The sequence below is a fragment of the Mesitornis unicolor genome, unplaced genomic scaffold (assembly GCF_000695765.1).
Source record: "Mesitornis unicolor isolate BGI_N332 unplaced genomic scaffold, ASM69576v1 scaffold51745, whole genome shotgun sequence".
Taxonomy (NCBI): Eukaryota; Metazoa; Chordata; class Aves; order Mesitornithiformes; family Mesitornithidae; genus Mesitornis; species Mesitornis unicolor.
The window spans coordinates 4,403-23,702 of record NW_010185880.1 but is presented as its reverse complement, the minus strand read 5'-3'; the positions used below and the strand labels follow the sequence as shown (position 1 = coordinate 23,702).

At 37.1% G+C, this 19,300-nt stretch overlaps 1 protein-coding gene across 1 annotated transcript in view; it reads left to right on the top strand.

Moving 5' to 3' along the window:
* The window catches only part of MYBPC1 (myosin binding protein C, slow type), a 73,824-nt gene extending 55,036 nt beyond the window's left edge, over positions 1–18,788 (top strand). The window contains exons 22-30 of the mRNA XM_010184950.1: positions 983–1,051; positions 2,159–2,326; positions 2,813–2,901; positions 4,288–4,483; positions 5,230–5,369; positions 7,269–7,428; positions 8,949–9,085; positions 9,974–10,160; positions 18,688–18,788. Of these exons, the coding sequence (XP_010183252.1) occupies positions 983–1,051; positions 2,159–2,326; positions 2,813–2,901; positions 4,288–4,483; positions 5,230–5,369; positions 7,269–7,428; positions 8,949–9,085; positions 9,974–10,160; positions 18,688–18,788 (1,247 nt within the window). The remainder of the gene's footprint in view (positions 1–982; positions 1,052–2,158; positions 2,327–2,812; positions 2,902–4,287; positions 4,484–5,229; positions 5,370–7,268; positions 7,429–8,948; positions 9,086–9,973; positions 10,161–18,687) is intronic.
* Positions 18,789–19,300: the final 512 nt, after the last annotated feature.

Genomic DNA, 19,300 nt, shown 5'->3' with positions numbered 1-19,300 from the left:
CATCATGAGTATCTGGCTGGATCTGGCATTGCATAGGTGTGAATAAAGACCTCCCCAGGGCTAGTTTACAACATCCAACTTGAACCTCTTGCTGTGATGATATGGAGTAGACCAGATCTTGTTGACACTGGAGAAGTCAATTCCTAGTAATGTATGCTGCTGACTGGTTCTTGTGTGACATTTCAAGGGTAGTCTGATGAGCTTGGCCCTAGATTTCCCTAGGACACTATGTTTATCTGCCTTTAAAGACCTATTGTACCTGCAGATGATCTGTTTTCATAGCTAGTAACTAAGCACTTTGGAGAGTTGGTTGAGAACTGTTGGTTGAGATCTTTGCCAGTGTATCGATCCAGGATAATGCACTGATACTAGAATAGTATTTTTATTATCCTGAAAATAGCCCAGTTCAGGATTCCACAAAATCCAGAGCAGTAATAGATTTGTCCAGGAAATAAAGCTTTAGTGTTTACATCATATCTGTCATCAACCATGGTCTTGACCTTCATTAATTTTCTTTCTCTGTTGCCTTTAGCTAAATGTGTTTTCTTCCTCTTGTTTCCCCAAGTTTTTTTCCAAGACTTCTCCTCTTCTGTCTCTCTTACTCAGAACTTTTCTCTGAATTTCTTCTCTGTTGTGATGTGTTCTCTTCTCCTTCTACACTTTCTTCCATCATCACTTTGCTTCATTTCTCTCTTCCAAACGTTCCTTTTGTGTCTTTCTTTTCATCTTTCCAGGGCTGTGATCAGGCCCAAAGAAAAAAAAACAACTTTATCTCCTCCTCTTCCTTTATCATCATGCATAACTGTTCTTTGATCTAGATGACCTCTTCCCATCTCTTTCCTCCCTATAGTCTCCCTAAATACGAGTCTTCTAAATCTTTAAAGCCCAGCATCTATCTTTGCATACTTACTAACAGGAATTGCTAACCACTGACAAAATGCTCCATCTGTGTGAAAGTGGGTGTCTCTGATTAATTTTAAAGATGGATTCTCACAAGGTATATCGACAGATCTGTCTGAGGAATTGGTGGAGCCACCTTTTAACCTGGAAGGTACAGTATTCAAGAAAGGATATACATCTTCTTTAACAAAAGAAAAACAGTCTTCATAAAAGTAAAGATAAATTTTTGAGAGTGAATTTTAAGGGTAACAGTCTACAGAATTTTCTGTAGTATATGTATAAGGGGAGGGGGAGGTGCTTGGGAAACAGTCATTGATTGCAATCCTCTTCTGCTAGAAGCTGAAAGAAGCAGCTTGAAGGAGAACTTAATTCCTAAAAGTAAGACAAACAGTTATGAAAATGTACCACCATATTGTGCTCTAAGTCTGCAGGTCTCTCCAGTTCATAACAGTTCTCTTGTCTTCTGTGTCAGTTTTATAGCACTGTCTTTATATGATGTGGAAAATATTGAAGCTGACATGCTACTGCATAAACCTGACTCCATATGTCAAGGTGCCAGCAGTGTTAGAGCAATCTATGTTTGGAAGTGTTCTGGATTTGCTGGGAGTGAATTGTAGAATCCCTTTTAATGCTTCAGCCAGAGCTGGACTTTTGAGAAAGCAGTGTTTCAGATTTAATGAACACAAGCTGACATTATAGCTTTGGCCGGGATGAAGTTATTTTCTTTATGAAGCTGATAAGGTTATTGCTTTCTTTTATTCACTGGCAGATATTTATGTTTTTCAAGGATTCACCTGCACATTAGGTTACAGTTTCTTTTGTGTTGTTTTTTTTTCTCCCCTTCTCTCTGCACAAGAGAATGTGGAGGGGTGGAAACGAAGGCCTGGGACTCTCTGTTATAGGTGACCCAGGACAGGAAGATAGGGCGAAAAAGAAAGTATAATTTGTAATTGAAGCTTTGCTGATAGGCCATACTGTTATGATCACTCTGTGGATGACATGCAATGATGAGTGCTTTTGGAATTCTCTAAATATAAATATATAATTAGCAGAAACCCTTTAAGGTTTGAAACATTCTTCCTATGTATGAAGGTGAATGAATATCATGCTAAAGCATAATTAGAAAAGCAAGATAGAGGTATTCATTAGAATATTAGAAACTATTACTGTTCTGTAAATTTCCTCATTCGTGCAGTGGATGCCTTTGTAACTCCCTATTCTTTTGATTCGTCCTCCCCTCCTCTTTTTCCTAAATTAGCTGATGAATGGATTGTGGCTAACCCGGAGTTGACAGACAAAACGAAGTTTACTATCAATGGCCTGCCAACTGGCTCAAAAATCCTTGTGAGAGTAAAAGCTGTGAATGCTGCTGGTGAAAGTGAGCCCAGGTACCACCCACAGCCTATTTTAGTCAAGGAAGTGATAGGTAAGATCTTCCTGCCTATGCTCACCCACAAATACACTCTGCTTCTGTACTTAGTTCTATTTTTTTAAGGTTAATACTTACTTGTTGTTGGAAACTGATGATATGGCTTTACAAAGCCATCATGCAGTGGTTAGAAATCATGAAACTATCTTTAAAAAAAATCATAGTTCTTTTTAATTGTTTTATTTCTGACTTTATTGATCAGGCTTTCAAGGTGTTTTTTCTGCAAAACTTGAACCTGAAGTTGCTTTTTTTAAGTTATGCTAAATTTCTTGCCTATTCCTACCACCATAGCATTTGGTGTTACAAAAACCAATGGTGTGCTCAATGTAACATTGTCAGACCAAGAAATTTAAGATACCTCACCCATTAGTCACTTCTGGAAATTATAGACCACATAGTCTCCTATTTATACTGATGCCCACCACTACTGCCTCAGTTAGAAAAGAAGATAAATGTCAAACACAAGTTTTTGGCTTTTTTCAGAACCCCCAAAGATTCGTCTACCAAGACACTTAAAACAAACCTATACTCGAAGAGTTGGAGAAACTGTGAATCTTGTTATTCCTTTCCAGGTAAGAACTAAAAACACTGTCAGGAAAATACTCTATTTTCCTTATAGTGTTGCTTTTTAACATATTTCTATGTAACTTTGGTAGGCCAGAGAGTTAAGATGTGGAAGCACACTGACGTACATAGATGCTTGAAAGCTTTTGCTTTGACGTCGCAAAGAAACTGTGTTAAGCCAATTAATGAATTGGGTAACTAGCTTAGACGGACTGATTTGTCAACTGTCATCTAAAGGACACTTATAAATCCTCACAGTAGACATTACATGGGAGATGAGCGCTAGCACAATGCAAAATGGTTATACTAGCAGTAGTTAGATAAGGTATCAAGGGCAAGGCTGTAGTATTTAATAATTTTCTTGTCTTTGGAGAGGAAAAGGGAGAGGAAGAGTGGGCAGAGTTTCACTGTCTCCCACAGAAACAGCAGATTTAAAATCTTTGAGATCACAGCTGCAATATGATTATTTCAAAGGATAAAATATGTTTTCCCCTGGCATCAAGTTAACCTTCAATTCCATACCTTTTACAGTGCTGACTGTCTCTCTGTCTACAGGGTCCTTATTCTTCTGAATACAGTAATTATTGCACTATTCATTTCTATTTCATCTCTGCACACCTAAAGATACTGGACAGGCACAATCTGGCTTCTATAAGGCTGTCAAAAGCCTAATAAAATCTTGATCAGCAATACCCTGCAAGATACTCTGCTCTTTAGAAGTTGAAGGATTAAATTAAATTATTCTCTGGTTATTCTCTCAGAAAAGGCATTCAAAAAGGTGTGAGATTACCCTTTTTGGACAGCACTTGTGAATTGTCTGTGTCTAGAAGGCAAAGTAAAGCAGGTGGAATTTACTCTGATTGGAGTACCTAAATTGGGCAAAAAGGCCAAAAATGTACACATATAGCTACAGAAGATGTGAATCCAGGCTACCTAACAACTATTTCAACTGCACTTGCAATAAAAGAAGAGAGTTTGGACTCCTTGAAGATTTAGTCCACTGCTTTTCTCTTTCACTTCTTTCCATCTTTCACTAGAGAATGTAGAGCATGTAACATTTTGTTCCACATTTTTGGGATTTTTTCTCCTTTTTCTTTTAGAAAACTGAAAATCATCAAATTTTTCCAGAGAGTTAAATGTCCAATTCAGGCAGAATTTGCAAACAATTTCAGTCTCCTGAAAAAAACAAAAAAGAAAAGAAAAAAAAAGAAAGGTGCATTTTCGACTAATTAATAGGATTGCATCTCAAATGATGCATGATTTAAAAAAGAATTCTTGGTTTCTTTCAGGATAGTTTTTATTTCCCATTGGGGAAAATAGGAAATAAATTTGTTTCCTCTTCCACCTGTTTCTGTCCCAAAATCATATACAAATTTTTTCCTGGCTTCTTACAGGGAAGACCAAGGGCAAAAGTATCATGGCAGAAAAATGGTTCTCCAATCGACAAGAACCAAATCAACATCCGCAACACTGAAAATGACACTATCATCTTCATTCGAAAGGCAGAAAGGTCCCACTCTGGAGAATATGACATGAAAGTGGAAGTAGAGAACTTGGAGGACAAAGCTACGATAGATATTCAGATTGTTGGTATGTTTTAAGAAACAGAAATAAATGCATGTCAGAGAAGTAAGAAAGTAGAAAACCAGAGGAATCTCAAAGAGCATCTTTTCCAGTAGTGATAACTCTCCACATACAATTACTTGGATATAGATTTGTGGTCTCTAAGTAAACCTGCATACACAATGTCAGGTGCTTGTAGGAACATGTCAGTCTCTTTTTTTTCACTGCTGTGCTTTTGATGTTCTTGTCTATCCAAGATGCAAACTTTTTCTCATTGAGTGGTATTCGTGGCCAGCAACAGTAGTAAATTCATAGTAACTTTGTCACAGGTGAAATGTGGAAGAAATCCTAAATGTTGAAAGTATATTAAAGTAGGAAAGACAGCAATAAAACACATTTACTTTTCATTTTTAACAATCTATTTCTTTACATAATAGGCAAAACACCCTTTATGATTGTCTGACATTGTCTTTTAGGAATACATCTTCAACTCTCTTTAACTTTTCCAAAATCACATGTCCTTATGCAATTAAAGAGCATATGCATATTATAAACCATACTTACAAAGTGGTTAGTTACGTTTTTCATAATTCTGACGTGTCTTAACTTTGGAAAGCTTTACTTTGCAACCTCAGCTTTCCTTTGATGTTGGTTTTGGCATGTGTGTGTTGCAAAAAAGAGAGACATCAAACTAAGTAGAATATGTGTGCAGGAAAGAGAGAGAGAGAGAAAGCAAGCAGTGGAAAATGTAAGCTCCCATATTTTCATTACAGATCGCCCAGGCCCACCAGAGGTTGTAACTATTGAGGATGTCTGGGGAGAGAATGTGAATTTATCATGGAAGCCACCAAAAGATGATGGCAATGCTGCCATTACAGGATACACTATTCAAAAAGCAGATAAGAAGAGTATGGTAAGTAATAAGATGTTTAAAAGGCTGATGTACTCATGAAGTTCTCCCATTTAAAAATAAAAAGCATTACATGCTTAAATTGATGTAGGTGGACAAAGCACTGATTAGTCAGTGTTCAGAAAATCTGCAAGGCACCTCTAAAATTTCTAAAAATCTCCTGTTCAGTGTATCTAAATCCTAGAAATGGGAATGTTTTCAGATGATGCCACAGAGGATTCAAAAGGAAAGGACAGGTGGATTTGAGGGAAGTAATTCTGCTTTTTTTTCCTTTGTCCCAGAAAAGAAAATAAAACCCCAAAATATTAATGTTGAAGTCAGTAAGTTGCTGCTAGAATCAAAATGTAGTGCTGTTGTTTTCAAACCTGTAATGCCACACTGTGTAAGTCATTGCCACTCCTTACTACCCATGGCAAAATGGTACATGTGTAATTCATAAACTGCTGAGATTTACAGATGAAAAGTATAATACAGAAATGTTTATTATTTTCATTAAACTAACATGAATTTTATACTTCCTTAGAAGACAGCAGTTGGATTCTTACATCTAACGTTTACATCTTACATCTACAGATTTAAAAAGTGGAAACCTAGGACAATATTTTGGGAGTTGCCTTATCCAAAGGAATTTTTTTGCCATGACCACTAAAACTTTAATATGTTGATCTGCTTCAATTTTTTGATCAATTAATTCTTTCTGTGCCACTGTTTCCCTTCCTATCATTTTGTCTTTCTCTTCAGACTGTAAAAAGATATGGTCTCTGTACAGCGACCAGCACAATGACAGTCCCTTGTCTCTAAATTACTGTGTTAAGGAGAAAGGAACAACCACAGTGTCTAGGGTTCAGTGTGTCATGGATCATTCAGGTCATAGTGTCCCCATATTCTCCATGGTGTTGAATTTTGCAATTCTGGCACAGATGGCCTTCTACAGAAAATTGTTTTCCCCAAGGGCACTTTGGCTCTTAAAGATGACCTGGTATCAATGCAAACTGTGGCACAGGGAACTCAGCACAAGTTGGTCTTTAGAAAAGCAAGAACGCTATCTAGGACAGAGTAAAGAAAAGCAACAACATTGCTGTGGTCATATTGCACTTTATACTAACTGTATTTTTAGCATTAAACTCTCTCATCTCAGTTTGTTATTTAGGTATTGTGTGCTAGGATGGAAATCACATGTCCTGTTCCTGCTGCAAGATTAAAGCACTAAAACCTACCTCCCCATCTGAGCCTTTAGGTATTGGAAGACCACCTTCATAAAATTACATTTCACGTGAACACTCAACCCATGGAACAGGGGGTAGATTAGTGCATTGGCCTCTTGTGAGTACTGTTACTGCAGAATGGCACGATACTACTTTTCTTCTCTGGAGTAGTACTTTCTCTGTCAGCAACGGAGATTAGGAATGAAGGAGCCTTCCTTGCCTCGCACAATACAACCTTTGCAATACTGGATTTTTTAAAACATACCTTTCCAACTAAGAAAGTGTAACTATTCAGTAGAGTTTGTTCACAGAATCACAGAATCACAGAATATTAGGAGTTGGAAGGAACTTCAAAAGATCATCTAGTCCAATCCCCCTGCCAGAGCAGGATGACCTAGACTAGGTCACACAGGAACACATCCAAGTGGGTTTTGAATGTCTCCAGAGAAGGAGACTCCACAACCTTCACTTTCCATTTAGCCTTCCCTGCTCAGCAATGAGCTCTGTGGTATTCTCATTATTACTCATTTCAGACAGAATAATTAATTATCACCAGCTTCATTATTTTAGTAACCATTAACATTCCCTTAAAAGAAAAACCTTACTCCAACAAGCTTGATGATTCTTCCAAACAGCTAATGGCTGAGAGGTGCAGGATGCTGCAGAGAAGCCTACTCTCTGTGTTTCTGTCTTTCAGGAATGGTTCACAGTAATGGAGCACTACCACCGCACCAGTGCGACCATCAATGAGCTCGTCATAGGAAATGAGTACTACTTCCGGGTCTTCGCTGAAAACATGTGCGGTCTCAGTGAGGATGCAACGATGACCAAAGAGAGCGCTTTGATTGCAAAGGATGGTTAGCTAATTATCTGTTCCTTGTCAAAAGAGAAGGGGTATGTTCAGAAGGTGGAAGGTGATTAGAGGTAAAGGCCATATCTCTAAAGCATTCAGATGCCCCAAGACCAGGTACAAGTAATAGCTAGGACATTTCACATTACAGCTTCTCAGTTTGTCCACATAGTTCATAGCTTTTTTAAATCAAGAGTGGGACATTTATCCCATGTTTCAACATTTTCTACAATCTTGGATCTCAGACTCGTGCCACTACTGGCAGATCTAAGTTGACAAGAGCTGGAAGAGGAGTAAAGAAGCTGTTCTGTTAGAAGCAGTGGGTCACTGCCTCCTGGTGGAGACTTGGCATCAGCTGTGCAAGTGCTCCCATCCATTTCAGGCAGGATCCAATAGATAAGTGTGACCCCTGCTTCACATCTCTTGCTTGATCATCTTGCAAGGTGGAGCTTGACAAATTCTGATTCTGTGGTCAGAAATCCTGACATTTCAGAAATTGTCAGTTTGAATTGGTACTGTAAACTTTAAAAAAAAACCAAAACCAAAACCAAATAACTGCCTTTTACAGAATGGAAATTCTGCAAATAGGAGGTTTAAAGGAAGAAAATCAAGCCAGATAACCCCAGCTTGTCTGAAAGGAAGGAATACATCTCTGCCACGATGCAAAGGACAGATAACCTGTGCAAGCCAGAGTGACAGTCTGAAGGACTGAAGGCCCAGGGTACTGGACCCCACTTCCATTATTAAAAAAGAAAGCTACCTCTCTTTTAGAGATGGGATCATGAACAAGATAATGGCTACAGGAATTGTTCTTCATCACTGCTTACTTGCCCTTGTCATGAGACCAAAGATCAGGCCTGAGCTGCATTGAAGTCAGAGAGCTTGGATCAGGTTTCAGCAAAGTAAAGATGTTTAATGGTAACTGTGCACAGGAGCAGGAGTCAGTCTGTCCAGCTGTTTTAAATGCCAGCTTAGTTTGTGTGTGAGGAAGATTTACTGATGGTACCCTCCATTGCAGAGCTGGGATAAAGTGGCAGTGAGAAACTAGATTTCACTTGTTTTCCTTGTACAGAAACTACATCCATTCAGGTATCTGTATTGGTAGTGCACTGCATGAAGCAGAAAGAAAAATGGATTTTCAGATACAGGGTCAGTTTGTAATCAAAACAAACTGTGAAAAGTAATTACCAACAGAGTAAACACAGCTTGTCAAGGCAGGCATCCAGCAGTACACCAGTCAGAATCCATCCTGTTCAGTCACATGCAGGGCATGCAGACAAAGACACAGAATAAATGTATTATTTTGTATACCACCTACTCAGGAAACAAATAGAAGCTCTCAGACATCTACGCTACAGCATGACCAAGGGCTCACTTCCAGCCTCCCCTACAAGTGCAATTACCAGAGTCACGTTGGCACCTAAAGCAGTGCAGATCAGAACTGCCTCATTGTAGCTGTTTAAGATGCTTGGGTATTTAGATACATACCGACACTCTTTTTATAAGTGTTTTATTTTCATTTCATAGGTAAAGTCTACAAATACCCAGTTTACGACGATTTTGACTTCAGTGAACGGCCGTTATTTACTCAGCCTCTAGTCAACACGTTTGCCGTAGCTGGTTACAACGCTACTTTAAACTGCAGTGTTCGGGGCAACCCCAAGGTACAGCACAGTTCATGACAGTACCAGTTAAAACATGAGAGAGTTTAACCTAACAATATAAACTGCAATACTATTTTTACTATTTGTCTCATTCACAAGCCAGGCTAAAGAAAAAAGAGTGGTGTAGGCTCTAATGACTACAAAAAAAGGACGTACTCCTACTTTTCTTACCCATGTTACTGATATTATGATAGTTATTAAATCCACAGGAAACCTCAGGAAAAGGCTGGGCTATACTGGGACCAGCACCAACAACAGCTGTACAGTTAATATATCAGTAAAGGTTGTTACTAAAATAAAGCCATAATTATTCTATGAAAAGATAACTATGCTTAAAGTAAGCTCATTGCAGGAATACTCTGGGGATCACGTTGGCTCTCAGACCCACCATGCAATGCATCTTCCAGTGTCTTTTGAGTTGTGTCTTTTTGTGATCTGTTTTCTGTTGTAAGTAACTGAACTCTACTAGTAAAATAAGAACTTGAATGTTTAAGAACGCTTGCAGTTCACTCTTCACCTTCACAGTTTCTGAACTGCAAATTACTGTGAAAAAACATGGTTTTTATTATTGACTTAGAGTAATTGGATGTCAACAGGTATTGCTGAGACGTTTGCTATCATTACACAGCACCTTTTACATAACAGGATATATTTATAACTTTAATTATGTGATAGGATCTGCAGTGAAAAAAAATGTGCTTAAAAAGAGATGCATGATGCAGCCCATGTTTATGTTTGATTTTAAAATTACCGTTTCCTTTCTATCACTGCTTTATCTATTTTGTACCATTTCTGGATTACTCTACTGCAACCAAACATCACAAAAAGTGGTAAAATATTTCAGTTCATAGCTTTGTGGATGTGGGTTTTCTTTTGTTTTTACCACAGCCCAAAATAACCTGGCTGAAAAACAAAGTCATTATAATGAATGATCCAAGGTACCGAATGTTCAGCAACCAAGGTGTCTGTACCTTGGAGATCCGCAAGCCCAGTCCCTACGATGGAGGTACTTACACCTGCCGAGCAGTCAATGAACTTGGAGAGGCAGAGGTTGATTGCAAACTGGAAGTAAAAGGTAAGGGGTTTAAAAACATTGCAAATGCCCTGTCTATCTGAACACCATCTACAAAGGAGTCAAAAGTATGCAAGGCAAAAGCAAAAGGGAGTTCAAACAACTTTTATAACTTTCCTGTATCAAAATAATAACTTGGTTAGGACAAAATAAACTATATCAGTTGGTTTGTTTTCTTGGTTTGTTTTCTTTTTGAGGACCAACCTGCTGTGCTTATGCTAGTATTTTTTTCCCCACATGCCAATTCACATCTTCAATGATTGCAAGCAATTTCTCACAAGTGACAAAAAGGCAGACTATACCTCTTGGAGGTATGCCACTTACCTGAGAAACTCCAGTAAGGCTCAGCCATAGAGCTCTTTGGGAAAACATTAAAAAAATCAGCTTGAATAATCTCTGAAGAGAAATGGCAGGGGGAGAAGGAGAGAAGGAAAGAATGAAGAAAGATTAGTTCAAGGAAGACTTTGTCTGCTTCAAAACGATGCATTAAACAAACCAAACATTTGTTTCCAGTGAAAACTTCTTAATGTAGTCAGCAAAATCATGTAGCAAAAAGCGGTGTTGTCCCCAAGGACACAGGTTGGTTAATATAATAGCTGTATTTGCTTTGAGAGCAAAGTACTCAAAACTATGGATTTTTGGGAAAGAGGAAGGAGAAGTTTAGCCTTCTACAGCTGAAGACATATCTTTATTTTCACTAACAGATAAATTTTAGGAATTCCAGGTAGTTTAGCACTGACTGGGATATCATGAATAACAATAGGATTTGGATTGGACTACTAATGAATAATCTCAGGACCACATTTTTCAGAAAATCACTTCCTAGGAAAAGATGGGGTCATATATAGCTGGACTACCTCCCACCAAAGGCTTTTGCTTCAACTGTGGAATAAGCTAAGTATTTCTGAAAAAAATAATTTGAGGTTACAAGTAAGGAAAGCTGCCTAAAGCCAGCTGATAGCAAGTGTCTAACTCAGGAATTTAGCAGGACTATAGGCTAGCTGAATATAGCCCTAATTATATTATTTCCATCACACTAGTCTATAATCAAAACCATACTATTCAATATCCTTATGGATTGTATTGTCTACATTTTTTATTTCAATTTCCATTTTCTTTATTTGCTGATGTATCCTGTCCCACAGCTCAGATCTGCTAGCAAGAAGCCATTGCAATAAATGTTTGGTCTAAGAAGTTGAACATTTAACTAATGTAATGAAAACATGTATAATATGTTTCTTAATTTTCATGATTTATTTTTAAGACACTGTGTTTAAAAGGTGTTGTCCTCATCCTGGAAATATGACTGTTTTCTTTAATCACAAGTCTTTATTTCACAGTGCAACAGAAGACCTCATTGCCTGAGAAGATCGCTTTGTCTCTTTTTTTATACTGAAAGGCCAAGTTAGTTTGCTATTTCATTAAACTTTCTAAGTCCCCAAGCCCTAAAGTTCTTATACATATTTGCTTTCAGTTGTAACTTTTTAGTCTTCAGCACTTTGCTTGTAGTACAACCAAATACCACATTTTAAATAGAAGCAGCTGTTTATTTCTGTCCTTTGTTTTACAAAGTTTTTTTTACAGATACGGTGCAGAATACTGTGAAACACTTTTAACATAAGAAATAACTAATATCTCTCCATTTTAGGAAGTCCAAACTCCAAATGTTGCCATGGATTACATATTATTCTTTATTAATTCCCTTTCCAGCTGTTGTGAAATACAGATGTTTCTGTTCATCTTGGAACTGTTTTTCAAGGAATATCAGGATTAATTAGTTCGTTGGTTTTCAAGCATAATACAAACACCATCTCTTCATTCAGGCTTTCTTTTAATAACCAAGAAATTGTTCAACAGCAGTGGAAGGTGCTCCATGTTAGAGTTTTTAAGAGAGAAGTGTGGAGAGATTTTTGCCTTTGTTATCAATATTAATGGGGAATTTAATTTCGTATATTTATGGACTGGTAACTGAAATAGGCTGGGAATGCTTTCCAGTCAATTAGAAGTAATATATCTAGGGAGAAAAGCTACTGTTCTGTTCATTAAAGTGGTTACTAGGCACAGCTGAGATGATGTCCAAGATTATTTTTGCTGACAAATGTTTATTTAACTTTCATAGGTCCAGTTTTCTGAGTAGTGTTCTGAAATGGAGAGCATATGATCCACTACGTTCACAGGCTGTCAGGCCGGTCCCATACACAGCTGCTTCTCTCTAGAATGACCGCATTAAAGATTAGAACTTAAAAATTGTATCTGGCAACACAGCAGCAAACATTTAGGGTAGACAACAGCCACAGCAGTGAAGCACTAGAACAGATTGTGGAGACTTTTGTACCAAGAGCCTTTAAGAGCAGTTTAGAATGACAGCAGTATAATCTGTTAGGATTATGATATGCACTAAACAACATCTCAAGATTGCTCCCAGCTCTGTGAGTCTGAGATTTTGACTCAGTTCTTAACATTGTCAACATACCCCAGCACCTCAGTCAGATTCAAGTAGCCCCCCAGTCATTTATGCCACAGGAAACCTTGGATAGATGTATGGGCTTTGCATTGCGCACTGAGGGTTGTACTAATCATCCTAGCAGCTGGTTGCAGCACATCCTACAGCCTGATATCTTGGGGTTGCAGTTGAATATACCTTTGGCACCGTAAGAATGAGTGTAAGAATTACTACCTTCAGAAAATATTTAGTTCATCCTTCCCCATTTTTAAACAAAACTTCCCGCAACCACTGAGTGCAAAAGGTTTGTAACATAGACATTTCTAGACTCAAAAAGCCTTCATTCTTCTCAAATAAAGTAATATTTACTTTAAAAGATTAACTGAAAAATTGAATGCTGTGCCATAGACATCTTGCTCAGAGCAGTAATTTAGTTTTCCATTAGACCTGGAATAAGTCCTGAAAAAACCCCACAGGCTGTTAGGGTCCCATCTGGGCTGTGTGTTGCTTCTCTCTTCTTAGCTAAGTGATGGGCTGCTGCTTTAAACTAAATATCACCTCCACTAGTAGACAGTTGGTTTCTGAACCCAATCTCCTATCAACCATCACCTGGTGCAGTCCCATTCCTTCCCACCAAGCTTGGCGGTGTGTTTCTCTCCCAACAGTTTGGGCTGCGAGTGGTCACCCTTGCTGAGATTCCTCCCTCCATCCTGGTGGATTCAATAATTACTTCAGGCTCCTTTTGAAGACTGCTTAGAATAGCAATCTGTGGGTCTTAGACACTGGACAGCTGTTGTAAGGGTTCAGTACTGACACCCTTAATGTGGCTGGCAGTTCAGCTGATGAATTCAAAGGGAATAGGATTAAGTGAATACAGCAGCTGTAGCATGGCAAACCAGGGTAAGCTTAGGGCTTGTTATATGATACAGACCAATGCAAACGACTATTAAACAGCCAGAGCATAAAAATGTAATTACGTCTTAGTTCACTTATTTCACTCTTCTATTGACTTATGTGTTGAATTATCATTCTCTTAAGTTTCCCAGCCTATCTGTTCATTTACGAGGGCTCTTCGGATGGCTGCTCATCACTGACACAGAGCAAAGAGTTACGGATTTCTGACTCATTGGAAATGGATTGCAGTGTGTGTGTATGCGTGTTTTCATATGTATGGCTTTAAACTGGTTCAGCTTTACTCCAGGAAGTAATAATCAAGGTCTGAGTTTGTAAAATTATAAGATATAATTGAATGTTGTCTGAATAAGACCAACAGGCTCAAGACTATGCTGCCTATCTGGTAAAAGCACTCAGTACAGTGCTAGTCTAACAGATATTTGGATAGTAAGACATGTTAAAGAATTCTATGTTGTGTAACAGTGTATATTGCAGGAAGTGAATTTTCCTTATTTTGGGTAGAATTTCTTTCATCCATCTATTTTTGAGGTGCTGGAGATCTGAAATTTATCATGCATAGACATATAAGCCAGTCCTAGGAATGTCATAGAACTAAGCACAGAACTGTCTAGGATTTCTGATTTTCCATAGTATTTGAACAACTGAGTAGCTATGAATACTCTGGCTATGAATACTATCACTATGCTACAATTTTCTACTTTTTAAGCCATTCACTTACAGCATTTTAGTGCCAAATTAAAATCCCTAGTAGTTACTACATTTAATGCTCATTTCTTGAAAAAAATTAATGATGATTATGAACACAATAATAATAATATCTTATTCTGTCCTCAAAACAACAAAAATGGTTTGCATTTACTGATGTTATTTCAGATAGACAGTACTTCATTCTTCTGTTTTCAGTCTTACTGAGTGAACTTAAAGATGGCAGATATATGAGCTGCTCAGTACAACTGCATGTACAATGGCTTTTTTTGTAACTACAAATGTGCTGAAAAAAGTCACATAATAGATCTTAGGCAGAAGAATAATTCTACTTCATGTATCTTGAAAGATGATGCATACACAGAATTTAATTATATATATGTTATATACGAAAAATTAAAAATACCTATCTTTTAAGTTTGAGGTAGATCCTTAACTATGGCTGTAAATCTCTCATTACAAGCAGTAAGGACCTGATTCCTTATCAGCATTACTGAGGTCAATGAAAAGATTCAGACAAAGCACCGTGGTTCTTTTATCACGAAGCAAATGTTTTTGGAGAATGTTTTTCTTAAGAGTGAAAACAAGGTTGGTGATCACTCTAATAGGGTGACGATAGAAAAGATGCTGTGTAAGAAATATATTTAAAAAATAACATGTTAAGATCAACCGGGAAGAATTTCAAATGCGAATAAATACCACTATAAATATTTTAATTCTGCAGTGATATATCATGGAGTAATTAACCCAGGAGAACCATTCTTCTTGGCGGGGAATAATCAGGTTTATAACAAGCATACTCCTCTGGACATTCCATTTCATTCCCTTCCTCTCTTTCCACATGCAAATGCATTTTCTGCATGCAAAGTGTGTATTTATTTGCTTTTCTAGATCAAACTAGCTAGTGTCTCATGGCATACAATGTCTATGTCACATGAGCAAAGGCCAAATTAATCAAGAATATGGGTATTTAACATCAGAGTTACAAAGGTTTTAGATATATTTCTGCTATGCCACTAGGCATAGAACTGCCTGTACTTATAGAGAATTTATTTAATGGCTGTGACTACCTTTGACCAAAACATTTAGACCTTTCTAGGAGACAGAAATTTGCATTTCATAAAAACAGCTCTTGGTTAGTCTGTAGAATTATTGAAGGTACAGAAGTATCATAAAGTCATTTGCTCTGCTTAAAAGGCATTCTTTATTACACAGTTATAGTCTTTGGTTACAAGGTAGTGCTCAGAATGACAATCCATTCCTGATCTTACACTACAGAATCCAAGGATGAGATCTTGATCCAGCTAAAATCAGCGAAATAGTTTTACTTAGAAGCATGTAATTTTACTTCATTTCCTCTAGAACTTATTTTAAATTTATGTTTGGTGGGGTTCAAAGAATTGCTCTTTCTATAGAAATGTGTTTCCTTGTAACCTTGTCCAAATCCAGATACTTTTAAAATGACAGAGGCGCCCAGAAACTACTCTCCAGTACATTATGCATCCAAATTTACTGTTTCAAACCTAAAACATGTTAAGAAATCAAGCTGGATAATGTTCTTGTAGTCTTTCAAGTTATTAAGGTATTTATCTTAACTGGCTGCAGTAGGTAAAAAGTTGAGTGCTTTAATAGATATATATACAAAAATATATTTATGGATGTTTTATAGAGGCAAAATGCTTAATTAAAGGTAAGGGCTACTATAAATAGCATGCTTTAAGTGATGTAAATGTGGATATGTGACAAAGTACATACTCTAGTGCACAGGTATGTAATTAGTCTGTACTTGATTATTTTGCCTTATAGAGTTTCGACATATATATATATATTTATATGCTTCAGTGTTATGTGTGTGCTTTTTTTTCCCCTAGTGGAAAATATTATATATATATATGTGTTAGCTTCTTTGAAGCTACGTTTGGAAACTTTTATCATAAGTATCAGCTGCATAATTTGGTTCCAATCTATACTTTAGACTAATTATACAGGAGTTATAGTTACTTGTACATATTAATATAGCTTTTACATATTAATGATAACTTTGAAGTGGAACTGGATCCCTACCTTTTACTCTTCATGTGCTTCTATTCCTACATATTTTACATGACTAAGGATTAAAACATCATCTTGTCATAATTTCACTCAACATTTTCTCTCTACTTTTGTGTTTGCGATTAAACTGTTACTTCTCTTTCTCTCTCTCCCTTAGTTACACAGTAAGGATTTTTGAATGTATATTGTCATCTAAGGTAAGCTTTCATATGGTTCTTGCATATGAAGCTTATGTCTGTTTACACGTCATACAATGTCTGCCTAGTATGGCATGATTTTCATTATGCCTCTTAATGAAAATGTCTTTTAAATTAGTAGCATGATAGTTTTAATGCATATAAAACCAAATTTTTATAATAATTATTTGTTATGGTAATTCCTCTTAGTAGTACATCCCACTACCTTCTAATAGTGTATGTTTCAATGGAATTTAACAGTGCATGAGTTAACATGATTAATTAGCATGAGTGAAATGCAAGTAATAAAAGAGCATTTTGAATTTACAGTCAGTTATTTTCATATAGGAATATACCTCTACGTAAATGAAATATTTATTCCACAGTTAATTTCATCTAAAAAGGAATGATTCGTATCACAACTTGCACTACATGAGCTGAAAAGAATGCCAAAAAGCATGCTTTTTTTTTTGTCTGTATTGTGCATCTACCTAAGGTTGGGAGCGAAGAGTTCTGCAGCAATGACGGTGTTAAATGAGACGGTGCAGTCTCATAGCCACTAGTAACTAATAGCACTTTAACTGGATAAACCTTGTGGTAATAAAGGTTATACATTCCTCAAACCTATACTCAGGATAAATGCTGTATGTAAGTACCAGCTCAGTTGCACTTAGAGACAGTGATATCTTCATCCTGGCAATGCACTTTTGCTTTAAAGCTTTTGGTGTGTTCCACAAAAGGCGCAGAAGGTAAGTGCAGTTATTAGTGGGTGCTTTTGCAAATTGCAGCACAGAATATTCACGCAGATTTGCAAGAGGAATAGTAATTGTTCATAGCTTGCTTACAACAAATGCTGCCCTTCACCTTGAGAAAGGGTAGACTAATGTTTTTAGCAAAATATTTATCTTTTCCCCACTGTTCTTTCCAAACGTCATTTGATTTCAATGAAATTAACAGAAATACCCAAGTGTTTAGCTTTAATGAAGTTTTTCTCAGTGGCATGAAATTTCACTCCTAATTTGAATTATTTGTATTAAATTACTGCTTCCACATCAGTGGGATCTGGGGTACCCTGGCTGGTGTGTTAGGCACTACATACATTCAGTTTCTGGGCACTGAAATACATATTTTGTCATGGATTGCTAAAATTATTAAATGTTCTTCAAAAATATTTTGCCTTGTCTCTTTTTCCAGGACACCAAAGAAAACATGGAGTACTTCCAATTACTTTCTTAGATGCCCAGGTTTCTATCATAGCAGTGATTTAAAATAGGTTTGGTTCAGTTTTTTACTCACAGTAGCTAAGCCACAGTCATAAAGCACATAAACCTAAAAGTCTAGGAATGGTAATTCTGATACCTGTTCAGTGAGTACTGATTCCAACCATCTCAAAACTGGAAAATGGGAAAAGGGAAAAAAAAAAAAAAAGGTTTAGTTTCACAGAGACAGGAAACAAAGTTTTGACAGATCTGGAGGAAATGCTGAATACAAAAGTCCCTCATTTGCCAGCGGAGCTTGTGAGTATGGGCACCCCACGCACACAGAGAATGCTTTGAAGGAGTAAGGACCTGGATCCAAAGTGATTACATATGGTCTATTTTTCATTCAAAAGCAAATCCAAAATCATTCTTCAGACTTCCCCAGCAGATGAAAGTTTGGACTTTCATCACCTCTCTCTAAAGACACCGATATCTAAAATCCTGGCCTTTTTTTCATGTGATTCTTTTGTATATGTCATCCCACCTGTTATTTTCAAGCAACATGGTAAATATTTTGCTAAATACTTACAAACCACTATAAGACCCAACACTAGAAAAATTTAAATATCTCTGCATGTTTTCCTCAACTCATCATAGTCAGATGTTTTCTACATTGTTCCCTCTGGACAAATTCCATCTCTGTACTCCACCCAGCCTGATGGAAATCCAGGAGGGTTATTTGAGATGAAGCTTATCATAGACTATTGCATGGGTTGAGGTAAATGACTGAATATATAACATCCTAGAAATGAAATTCATCCTGTGCAAGAGGACAGGAAAGTTCTCTATACAGTACAGAGTTTAAATAATGGTTAATTCTCATGCTGGACTTTTGAACAGGGATGAATTTTACCACGTCTCAAACTGAAGTATGCAATAAAGACTGACTAAATCTTTGTCACTTAAGCCAGAAAAGAAAGGAACAAAGCTGTTGCTCCAGGGACCTTCAACCTGAAGATTGTCTTCTGCCTTGTTTTTAGGTGGGCTTTCGTTCTTCAGACTGCTGATGGATGGAGTGCCTCCGCATATCATTGATTCATATATGCGTGAAGTACAGGCAGACAAAACTGAAGGAAAGTGAGAGTCCGTCCACAGCGTTTCCTCCCACTGCACTGGAAATTGGTAGCAAAATTACAGCATTTTAGTTCTTGCAATGACAGAACAAACGTGTGGTTGGGTTTTTTTTTTCCTTTTTTTTTTTGTTTCTCGTTGTTTTGTTTTCCCTACCTGCTCTTACTGAAAAGAAAGAATACGCATGGATTGCTTTGGGGTTGAAATGAAATGAACTGAAGACAACACACGTTTTGTAACGTTCAGCTTTATTTTCTGTTTGATATTGTGTTCTGGTTTTTTAATGAGGAAAGAGGAGAAGCTGTGTAATAAACACGAAGAGGCAGTCAGAGTTTATACTCGGTGGTACAAAGCGTACCTTTCTCAGACTGAAAGTACATGGATTAGCCAGTAGCTGTGCAATAACACCCTTGGAATACATACCTCTGATAACGTACCTTATTCACCTGATAACTGTTTAACAGAATATGGTTTTACTGTAACGTAATTAATACATACGTACTTAATGATCATTTAAGCTGA